Source organism: Andrographis paniculata, unplaced genomic scaffold (genome assembly GCF_009805555.1).
Source record: "Andrographis paniculata isolate CXL003 unplaced genomic scaffold, ASM980555v1 Contig86END, whole genome shotgun sequence".
Classification (NCBI taxonomy): Eukaryota; Viridiplantae; Streptophyta; class Magnoliopsida; order Lamiales; family Acanthaceae; genus Andrographis; species Andrographis paniculata.
In genome coordinates this window covers 794,171-806,192 of record NW_026137624.1, presented here as the reverse complement: position 1 = coordinate 806,192, position 12,022 = coordinate 794,171, and the positions used below count along the sequence as shown (strand labels likewise).

Sequence of the window (12,022 nt, the reverse complement as noted above, 5' to 3'; positions counted from 1 at the left end):
GTGTCTCTAACTCTCTTTATAATGTATATTGCAAAATAAAGAGTGCGAAAGGGTTGTGGGATGCCCTTGTGAAAAAATATAAGTCCGAGAATGCCGGGTCTAAAATGTTTGTTGTGGCCCGGTTTATGGACTATAAGATGGTAGATGGCAAGTATGTTGTCGAACAAGTGGAAGAATTTCAACATATTGTTCACTTCATTATCGACGAGGAAATGCCACGGCCAAAAAAGTTCATCACGAGTGTGATGATCGAGAAATTACCCCGGAGTTGGAGCAACTTCAAGCACGGGCTGAAGTATGAGCTAAAGCAAGTGGGGCTTGAAGATCTGATTGTCCGAATCTGGATAGAGGAAGACAACAGAAAGCAGCACAAGACTAAAAGTGGAGATATTGCTAAAGTCAACTTGGTCGGAGATCCCGCCAAAAAACGTGCACGCCCAACTCAAACGGACAAGGGCAAAGCCAAACAGTCCAAATTTATAGGTAATTGTTTTAACTGTGGTAAAAGAGGACACCAGGTTAAGGACTGCAAGACACTGAAAAAGAAGAAGTCGAGTTCCCAACTGGTCGAGACGAGCCACCGGACTGATCGTGATCTCAATAGTGACGACCTTGTCGTTGTTGTGTACGAAACAAATAATGTGGATAGTCCGAGAGCTTGGTATATTGACACCGGAGCAACCTGCCATGTTTGCTCCAACAAAACCAACTTCTCGACCTACAAGGAGACCGAAGGGAGGAAGCTGCACATGGGAAATCATGCAACTTCTGAGGTCCAAGGCGTAAGGAATGTGGTGCTAAAGATGACCTCTGGTAAAGAACTAACCCTGAAAGATGTCCTGCATGTGCCAGACATTCGGAAAAATCTCGTCTCAGGATCGCTACTAGTTAGGCATGGTTTTAAACTTGTCTTTGTAGCAGATAAATTTATATTTTCGAAAAACCAGATGTTCCTAACTAGGGGTTATCTTACAAATGAGTTGTTCAAATTGAATGTAATGGCCGTGCGCCGAGCACCACCTACTGATAATAAAAATGTTGTTTCTTCTTCGTACTTGATTGAGTGTTCTGATTTATGGCATTGCAGACTAGGTCATGTAAACCTAAATGCTATAAAATGATTAGTAAATATGAACTTACTAAATATAAAAGAGGTGAACACTCAAAACAAATGTGAAGTTTGCGTGGAGGCCAAAATGGCAAAATTACCTTTCCCGTCTGTCGAAAGGAAGACTAAGCCATTAGAGTTAATTCACACTGATGTATGTGATTTAAAATTTGTGCAAACTAGAGGTGGAAAGAAATATTTCATCACCTTTATCGATGACTGCACAAAGTATTCCTATATTTACCTATTAAGGGAAAAAAGCAAAAAAATCGAGGCCTTCAAGAACTTCAAAACCGAGACAGAAAATCAACTTGACTGTAAAATCAAGACAGCTCGAAGTGATAGAGGTGGCAAATATGTGGCCCCGTTTGAAGAATAATGTAACAAAAGTGGCATAATTCATCAGACAACGGCTCCATATTCACCTCAATCGAACGGCGTTGCAGAACGCAAAAATCGAACACTTAAGGAAATGATGAATGCCTTGTTGATAAGTTCAGGACTTCCCCAAAACCTGTGGGGGGAGGCGGTACTGACTGCAAATTATATCCTGAACAAGATTTCACTTAAGGGTAAGGATGCCACCCCTTACGAACTATGGATATGCAAGAAACCCACATACAAATACTTCAAAGTGTGGGGGTTGCCTAGCAAAAGTGGAAGTTCCGCCTCCAAAGCAAGTCGCTATCGGCCCAAAAATGGTAGACTGTATATTTATCGGATATGCACTAAACAGTAGTGCGTATCATTTCATAGTTCACAAATCGAAAATCTCTGGGATGACCGAGGAAACTACGATGGAATCAAGGAATACCACATTCTTTGAAAATATCTACCCTTGTAAGGAACGGATGCAGTCAAACCCAAAATCCGTAGATGAAGAACTACGGGGCGTATATAGACAAATGACCAATAGCCCTGATCAAGAGACTTCAAAGCTTAGGCGTAGCAAAAGGACAAGGGTCGAGAAAACCTTTGGTCCGGATTTTGTTACATATATGTTAGACAATGATCCAACAACGATCAAGGAACCACTATCTAGTCATGATGCTCCTTTTGGTAGGAAGCAATGGATAGTGAAATAGACTCAATAATGCAAAATAACACTTGGGTGTTATCTGACCTACCCGAAGGTTGCAAACCACTAGGGTGTAAATGGGTTTTGAAAAAGAAACTCAAGGCTGATGGGTTTATTAACAAATACAAAGCCCGTCTCGTAGTAAAAGGCTACAGACAAACTCGAAGGGTACTGCGATGACAATTGGATATCCGATGCAAAAGACTCATTGTCTACAAGTGGATATGTATTTACAATTGGAGGAGGAGCTGTCTCGTGGAAATCCACAAAACTGACATGCATTGCATGGTCCACAATGGAATCAGAGTTCATCACCTTGGACAAAGCTAGCGAAGAAGCCGAATGGCTGAGGAACTTCATGGACGATATTCCATACTGGACTAAACCAGTACCTCCAGTAATGATTCACTGCGATAGCCAAGTTGCAATAGCAAGGGCTAAGATGGAATTTACAACGGTAAATACCGATATATCCGACGTAGACATAACACTGTAAGACATTTGATCACCAGTGGGGTTTTGACTATTGAATATGTAAAGTCAATAGAAAACCTAGCGAATCCGCTAACCAAAGGGTTGCAGAGAGATCAAATGTACAAACTGCTAAACAGAAAGGGTTTGAAATCTATAAGATAGAGACAATTACAGTGATAACCCAACCAAATCACTTGAAAATCCCAAGCCCTTGTTCAATGGGAAAACTAAACTGTAAGAGTCCGGCACGAACACTCAATACAATTCCCTGAAAAGCAATGAGTGTTATAATGTGCAAAAGTGGTGAGGTTGAGTCAATGACTCTTAATGATCCTAAAGGTGTGAGTTAGATACCTTGACATAGGATTACCTATATAAGTGTGAAGTGTGGACCGCTTCAAATGAAACACTTATGAATCCAAAGACGAGATCCATGGCTGAAATGGATCAAAACGTGAGAACAAAGTTGAGATTGAGACAGCGACATGTCAATATTATTGACTAAGTGCACGCGGAGGCGGAACAGTTCAATGCATCACGTCAACTGGGCCACTAGTACACTCTGTAATGTTGACTATGGAAGGTTCAAAGCCAAAAACTACCTGTCCTGATGTGTCAATGTCTCACAGGGATTGAGCTGGGTTTCTGTCCTTTATGGGCATTTCCACTCATGTGGGGGATTGTTGGATAATCGGTTATTTTGCAATCGATTATTTTGTGAGTGAAAATGCGATGGACCGGTGTACCAAATTAATATAATTAATTTGGAAGAAATAAATAAATATTATTTATTTATTGTGTATGGGGTTTGGTTAATATTTTGGCTATTTTGCCTGTCTCGAGACAAACCAAATTGTGCAACCCCAAATTAAAATCGGGTATATGGCCTAAGTCGCAATATTATTTGGATAAAATATTATCTGTTGGATAAATTTATTATAATCTCAAACGGAAGGTTTGAAATTAGAATAAATTACAATCGTTTCAAACGGAAGATTTGAAATTAGAATAAATTACGATCGTCACAAACGGAAGGTTTGTAATTAGAATCAATTACGACTGCTTGAAACGGAAGGTTTGAATTTATAATTAATTACATCGATAATTAAGGTCGTAATTATGATCGTAATTGATCCCCTGCCATTTTGGCGGAGTGGAGACGCCTATATAAAGTGCCTCTCTCTTCATTCTAATCACCAATAACAAACAATCCTCTCGTCCTTCTCTCCTCTCTTCTAGCTTTCCGGCAGCCTCCCCAGCTCAGTTCCTCTCTCATTTTTGTTCGTCGGAGCTCCAACGATTAGAGGTGTCACTCTCATTGGAGACGGAAACCGTTTCATCTATGGGTTAGAACATCATCCACCGGAGGCACTACCGAGGCGTATCTAATTTTCGGAAAGAGGATCCATCCTCGCTCGATTTCACGTTTATTCTCGCAATACCCATACTTTCCAACACAATAATATGAAGAAAAATAGCAACAAGTTCATCAATACTAACATTCCTACTTTCTCGTAACCTTTCCAATGCTTCTAGCATCCCACATAATTTTGAAAAGCACCTCCGGTTCATTTTAATCTCTGGCTAGTGTATCGCTCTCATAAACAAGCCTATGCAATGTCGCATACCGATCAATCTTTCGAGGAGGGTTTCTAATTCTAAATTTATATTTTTTTCCTTCAAACTATTAATACCCAACTCGATAAAATGAAGGATACTACAATTATGAAAACTGCATAACATGATTTCATGTAATCTTTTATTCTTTTCTCTTTACATTAGCGTGTGCTTAAATTTAGTCGAGTTATATCTTGTAATAAAAATAAAAATATATATAATAAGATACCACAAAAATGTACCAAAAAAATTACAAAAAAGTATTGTCTGTAGATTGAAGCAATTGTTAGTTGCAAGGAAAACATATATTTTTTAATATGGACAATCAAGCAAAAGAAGAAAATACAGTTTAAAAAAAACAAACCTGCAAAATTGAAATAAGAATAGATTCTAACATTCAACATTCATACTTGTTGTGGCACCGATTAAATCCAAGAAAAAAACGCGTCGATTGAAATAGAGAAAAAAATACAAAAGAAATGTATTACTGGCCGCGAAAAAAAAAAAAAAAAAAGGTCATGTAAATGTAACAAAAAAGAGAAATAGAGATAAGATAATGAATTTATAAATATAGTCAGAAGTTCTTTGTCCGGAGAAGCGAAATAGCGGTGAGAGGCACAATGAAAAAAAAAAAAAAAAAGAATTCGACGCTAAAATGAAAAATGAATAGAGTTTTTTTTATTGGATAAAAGAGTATATAAAAGTAAAAATTAAAATTCAATTAGAATGAGATTTTGAAGTAAGACAAATATCCAATTATTAAAAAAGTCCTTCAAGATTTTAGATCCTCTTTCAAAATTTCCAACATTTTAAATTTTATTATTTATTTTGTAACAACATTAAATACGGTCAAATCCGTGAACTAAACATGAATTAATTAGAATTTATAAATTTTAGTTATTCAGCAAGGTTGTGAAATATCCTGATCCCGTAGGGATCGAATTTTGGTGTCAAGTATAAACATGTCCAATTCCAAAATCGAAATAGAAAAGGTTAGAGCTCAGAAATGACCTCTGCTGCATTTTCACCTTCGACAATTCTCCGCAAAACCCAAACTCTGCCAATCTTCTCTCTTCCGTCCACCTCCACCTCCACCTCCACCTTTCTTCATTTTCCTCCGCAGCCCCTAGTTGTCATCGTCGGATCCCGCAAGTATCGTCGTTCCTCTTTCCCGCGTCTATACGGCGCCGCTTCACAAGCGCGCCCAGAGGAGGAGGATGAAGAGGATACCGCAATTGGCGATTGCCTAGTCTTCGAAGAAGGTGTTTTCGACGACCCATTTCTTCAAACGCCAAGGGAGTCTAGTAACGACGGCCACCGAGTCAGCAGACGAACGAAGGAGAGGGGCAAAGATGCCGCTATCTCGCCGGAAAATTTGATTCCCGAGAAGTGGCTGGATGTTCAGAGGGAGCTGAACATGACGAAAAAGGAAAAGAGAATCCTGTCGCGGCAGCTGGAGTACGGCAGGAGGGTGGAGAAGAAAAGGCAAGCGTTGAGGCCTATCAATCCCGTCGAGTATGAGGCCATTAAGCTCGAAAAGCTTAAACAGCTGAAGCCCGTGGTTCTCGACAATCCGAAGCTGGATTATGCGGAGGAGAGTAAGAAGCACGAGGATGGGGATAGACAAGTGGTTGCAGAAAGAGTGGCGCCCAGGAATCCGAGATTGGCTGTGTACGGGGGAGGTTTGGACGACATCTCCGCATTTTTCACTAGTGGCAGCTATGCCCCTGGTACAGCTGATAAACCACAAGGTATGTTTGCTGCCATTGATTTGTTAGGTCTTATGCTAATGGTTGCCCTTTTTTGGTCCAATTTTTAATCCATGATAGCATCTGATGAGACTTCTCCAGGACTGTGTTTGTTCTTAAATGGTCTTTCATGCTTGCCTTTGATTCGTAATGGATTTTAATCGAGTGCTTAAACTTCATCTGAAAGTTTAAGTCATCAATCACACCTCCTTTATAGCAAGCAAAGAGAGAAGCCTTTGCACATGAGAAATCTTTTTTCACAAATCTGTTCCATGTTAAGTAACCACATTCTATAAAACTTTAAGACGTGTATATTTGCTTATGCATTAACATCTCCAGCATTCCAGACTTCGCAGATGTTATTGAGAAATGAGTTGGGATTAAAACTTCGATGGTTATGCATGACTTTCTGCTAGAATTTTGTGGACTTTTTAGAGGTTCTATAAATGTTTTAAGTCATTTTAATTGATATATTTTGGTACTCGTCCAATTTGCATACACACACGCAAACATTTTAGAAGAAATTGCCTAATGGTTCATGAATACTGATGTTTTAAGTAAGTGTGACAGTCTCACATAGTAAAACTACTGTTGTTTGTTTAGCACGCCCAGGTGAAAATTGAAATGCATTTTTTAAAATTACATCAGTATGCAACTCCCAAGTAAGAAATATTGCCCTGCCCGAGATGAAGGAAAGGGAAGAAAATTGTATGCTAGATTAAAGATGGTCTACTGGCTATTTTTTAATGTTTCTGGTATGTATATCCATTTCACTGTGTGCTGGTTAGTTTAACAATTTATGATATTTCTTGTTCAGCAGGCAGTCGCAGGTTATTCTCAAAGGAAGAAAGGGCATTGATGAATAGGCGGGTTCCTGATCTTGGTGTTTCCACGTCGGTCAGTACCTTGACATCTAATTTTGATCTTTTGTTTTCTGTCTGCTGCTTGACTACTTATCGGCTCCATGTGAACTTTTGATTTTATTAGGTGGTAAAGACGAATAGGAGTCTTTTTAAGACCTGGGGAGAAGCATATACTTCTGCCACCCAATACATCACCAGAATCCAAATTCTATAGAAGAGTAGTTAGATAACACATATATCTCTGATTTAAAAATTTTGGTGCCTTTATGTAATGAAGAACCAATAAATCTATATTCTTTTGAGGTAACTCTGAGCTAACATCCTGAAGTATTTTGGGGCTATAGGAAGAAATAGTAAAATTGTTGCTTTCATTATCCTGTTTAACATTCCTTATTTCTATCCATACTAACTTGAAATAGTTAGTATTTTCGGATCTCATTTTGAATTTCTGATATGTACCAAATTACAGCGTCTATAATCTTGTAACTCTATTCAACCTACTTTATTTGTCCAATTCACAATTTCAATGGCATTTTAAGCAGAGTTTGTTTTGTAAGGTTATATTGTGCTTTCCTCTTATCTTTTTCTTCTCAATTGATTAATAATGCTAATCCGGGGAATCAAACATCTTCTCAGGGGAAATGGCATCCTCTACATACTCTTGCTGCCTCTGGGGAGTTTTACCTAGTGAATTCTTTATTAAAGCAGTGTATTGATATCAATGCCCCTGATAAGGTAAATGATAATAGTATTCTCCTATTTATTTGTTACTTGTGAATTCCATTTTTTGCTATACAAGTATGTTGAAAATATACTTCTTCACCTGAATCAATGCATTTCGGCCATTTCCTGAAGAAGTTATTTAATTTTTGTAACTGATTCTGTTTTGGAAATTTGTGATTTTCCTACAGGATGGATTGGCAGCAATCCACAAAGCAATACTTGCCAAAAAGCAGGCTGTATTTAACTTTCTTTTGAGAGAGTCTGCAAATCCTTTTACACGTGATACGGTATGTTAATCCCAAATCTCTTGATGCTTCTTGCATGCGTGAATTTGACTGCAGATCTTGTCCATTATGTTATTTTATTGCAATGTATCTTGTTACAGTTCTATATGTCATAACATACTTGTAAGTAAGAAAATGAAACTTAATCATGAAAATTATCAACCATGAAAATTCATAATTCTTTTACCATTTTCTTCCTATGGACTCTGGAACTACTTCTATTATTTGCTCTATTGAATAGCTCTTTATGGGTGGTGCCCCTCATGGTTTGTCATATCATCTGATTCCAAATAGTCTTGGTTAATTGTAGTTGAAAAGGCAGTGGCCAATATGATCCTGAGACTAATAAAAGTTTTAACTGTTTTGTTTATCTAACGATCTAACTCTGCCAGTATAAGTCAACTCTGAAGAACTGGTGAGATTGAAAAACTCGGCCAATATTTTTGTAAATCAATTCTGAGATAAATTTGAAACCAAAAACTTCAAGTAAACAGAGCCTTTTGATATTTTTGAGGTGAAATAATGTTGAATGTAATATTTTGAATCAAAATTTGGTGTTAGATAGGATGTTTTTGAAGGGAAAGTGGTAGGTTAAATATAAGTGAGTAAAAATCACAAGCAAACAAGCCCATTTTTATTTTTATTTTTATTTTTTTTGCAAAATAAAAATATGGCAAAATCTTTTTTATATCATTAACTAACTATATGTAAAAATACAGACATTTAATAAATTTAATTTGAAAATTCTAATATATTACATTTTTTACTATCGGTCATTTTTAAAATTTATGAATATTGGTTGGATGTAAGTGATATAGTGTGATCAATGTGGCACCTTTATAACTACAATGACCATCGTGACTCTCCATTTTGTTAAAGCACATGTATTTTTCCTATATTGTAATTGGCTTGCTATATCTCATTATGTTTATGTTTGTATTCTTCTATATCAGGGTGGAGCTACCTTAATGCACTATGCTGTGTTAACTGCTTCAAGTCAGATGATAAAAATTCTGTTACTGTATAATGTAGACATAAATCTCCAAGATAAGGTAAGCTTTAAATCTGGACTATAATCTTCATACTTTTCTTAGATCTAACATTGATTTGGCTCTTTTTCATATCACCCATAGGATGGGTGGACTCCATTGCATTTGGCTGTGCAATCCCGTAGAACAGATATAGTGAGGCTTTTGTTGATCAAGGGAGCTGACAAGAATCTAAAGAACCGGGTAAATTGTCGCAAATATGCTTGCAAGCCTATATATATTTGTCTTAATGCTTCGTGAACTTAGTTGTTTAAATCTCCAAGGTCTTAGCTGGCATTCATTATTTTAGTTCCCATTTCATCTATAAAGATTGATTGTTTCACGTGGTGCTTTAACAATAGCAAAGCATGCACATAAATAATGTGTTGATTGCTATTTTTAAAAATTAAGAGTTAATTCATTACTGTATTTTTTTATACAATAATGTTTTGTCTAATAAGTAATTGAATATATGTATATATATATATATATATATATCTTTCATGTACTTTTGAATAAATAGTCGTTTTGTCCTGCCCTTATTTCTTGTTTCTTGATTCCCTATGTAAATTCTAAGATTTATAAATTTTAATATTGCACGATTTTTTATCTTTCTGCTTCGCCTCTACTTTACTGGAGATTCAACTTTCATTCTATTTTACTTTGCCCTATGTTGTATAGATAAAACTATTATATGTGAATTGAATTTATCATATATGCAACTATAGCATCAAACCATTGGCTTTTATTGATCTTATTGTTACTCTAAGATGACTTCAAAGTACTTCCATACATTCCTGTTAATTTTTTCTTCACAGAGAAAGCTTGACTTTGTATTATTACATTTTTATTGACTTTGTGGCAACTATGGAATTTGTCTGGGTTTTGGTTTGGATTTCCAAGTCAAAATGGTCCAACTTTAGATTTCTACATTTTATGAAATCTGGGTGGCATCCTGAAAATTTGGAGTTGATTCTCTGTTAGATTAGAAACTTACGTGTTATTTTTTTAATTTGTTATTGTGAATAATTCTTCTCATATTTATTTTTCTATAAGCATTTAGTAATGTAAAATAAAGAGAGCATAACCATGATTTATCTGAATGTCCAAACCATTTTATGTTTATTTCATTTTCTATGTCCTTGCTTCAGTGTTATCAATAATTATAATTTCACAGATGCCGAACGGTGCTTTGGGACTTTTTTTAAACTGTTACTCAAAGAGTCTTGTAGCTGTTGTCATGGAATGTGCATTTGTACTTAACAGATTAGTTGTTCTCTTGTTCAACAATATTGTAGTTTGAAATTTTACAAACTAAATGATGTGGGTGTAACATTTACATCTTAGTTCAAACAAGATGCCGAATCATATGCAAAATTTGGTTTCTTCTTCACTAATAAATTTTTGCTGGTTGATCAAAACTTGCATATGATCATTGCTTGTTATTGCTTAGACATTCTAGGTAAATCCCTCCCCAATTAAGAATTTCTGAATTTTTCTGACCCTTATTCTCCCCAGGATGGATTGACAGCACTAGATCTTTGCCTATATGCTGGTCGGGACATAAGAACCTATGAACTTATCAAGCTACTAAAGCGAATTCCCCAGACTTAGAAACTAATCCTCTAATGTTGAGAGATATCCAATGGGTGACAAATCGTGCAATGCTGCTGCTGCTGCCTTGTTCCGCTGTAGCCTATTATCAACTGCATTTCTTGAATTCAGCTCAAGGTATGCTTCATTTATACATAATTGCGCTAAGAACTTGGATACAGACTGGGTGCCTACTTATTCTGAAAATGAAGTATGGCACCAAATTTAAGTGCAGTAGGTTCAGGGGTTTGGTTAGTGTTAAGATTACTCTCTATTTGATCTTCTCTGGTTATATGCATTCTTGTACATAGACAGCATAAGTGGCTCTTGCCTGGTATTGGCATATTCTTGTATACATATCTAGACAGCATAGCACGCAAACTTGACTCAATTTGGCTTGTTTGAATTTATTAAAAGTTTGTTTGAATTTATTAAAAGTTTGTTAGCTAAGCTAAATGAACCAAAAAATATGCATGAACGAACTTAAGCTTTAATTTGATAGTATTTGTTAAATTTTTAATCTAATAATAGTATATGTTAAAATTTAAACTTTATATATATATATATATAAATTATATATTTATTTATAATATTATACTCTATTCTAATTTATATACAAAATGTAGTAATAGAATGAATAACAATATTTTAATTAATTAATTAACTGAATGTAGGTTTTAATAAAATAAGATTTGCTTAAGGAGCTCAATCGAGCATGTTGCCGCGTGACAACGAGAGGAAATTTTCATTTTTGGTCTCGTTCAATATCATAATTATCAATTTTGGTCCCATTAAAAAAATAATTATCAAATTTTGATTCTACTCAAATGAAAATTTATAAATTTTAGTTCAAGATGGTTGACTGGACTGAACACGGCCGTATTGGATCACTCAGAAGGTGACTGGACGTCCCAGACAGCTAATATGGCCGTGTTGATTACCTTGCACTTTTGAACACGGTCGTGTTCTTGCCCGTGTTCTGAACACAGCCATGTTACTGTCCATGTTATCAACGTTCTCAGCTATGTTCACTGTTTTCAATATAATCATATTGTAGGTCATATTTATTATTATTTAATTATTGGTTAAAATTATTTGATATATATATTTATAATTTAACAAAAATATTTTTTACAATTATTTCATAATATAAAAAATAATCAATTTTTAATATTTAAAAATATATTAAAAAATAATATATTAATATATATATTTTTAAAAATTTATAGTAAAAATTTTAAAGTATTATTTTAAATTAATTATTTCTATAAATTATAAATTAAATTTATTATTCAAAATAATATTTTAAAATAATACTCTTCTTTTCCACGAGAATTTAGGATAAGTATAATTAGTAGATAATTAAGAATGTATTAGTAAAAATAATTATCATATAATATAAATAATTATAAATTAAGATTAAGATAACTCATTATTTTAATTAAAATTAAAAAATTAAATTTAAAAATAGTGTAATTATTTTCCAAAAAATAAAAGCGACATGGG

General features: G+C 35.1%; 1 protein-coding gene across 2 annotated transcripts; it reads left to right on the top strand.

Annotated features, from left to right (window-relative positions):
- The first annotated feature begins 5,246 nt into the window (after positions 1 to 5,246).
- LOC127242315 (ankyrin repeat domain-containing protein, chloroplastic) lies at positions 5,247 to 10,932 on the top strand. Of its 2 annotated transcripts, none has more exons than XM_051261804.1 (7): positions 5,247 to 6,028; positions 6,846 to 6,922; positions 7,525 to 7,623; positions 7,800 to 7,898; positions 8,849 to 8,947; positions 9,029 to 9,127; positions 10,442 to 10,932. In XM_051261804.1, exons 1-7 carry the CDS (start codon positions 5,284 to 5,286, stop codon positions 10,535 to 10,537), a joined length of 1,314 nt encoding a protein of 437 aa, XP_051117761.1. In that variant the 5' UTR covers positions 5,247 to 5,283; the 3' UTR covers positions 10,538 to 10,932. The 2 variants fall into 2 exon arrangements, with proteins under 2 accessions (XP_051117761.1, XP_051117760.1); XM_051261803.1 differs by having other exon boundaries at positions 6,843 to 6,922.
- The last annotated feature ends 1,090 nt before the right edge of the window (positions 10,933 to 12,022 follow it).

What these genes read in the sequence shown, in the direction of transcription:
- LOC127242315 (XM_051261803.1), top strand. Translation starts at nt 5,284, where the DNA reads ATGACCTCTGCTGCATTTTCACCTTCGACAATTCTCCGCAAAACCCAA. An exon ending in ATCTTGGTGTTTCCACGTCG is followed by an intron (nt 6,923 to 7,524) that starts GTCAGTACCTTG and finishes ACATCTTCTCAG; the next exon opens with GGGAAATGGCATCCTCTACA. An exon ending in ATATCAATGCCCCTGATAAG is followed by an intron (nt 7,624 to 7,799) that starts GTAAATGATAAT and finishes ATTTTCCTACAG; the next exon opens with GATGGATTGGCAGCAATCCA.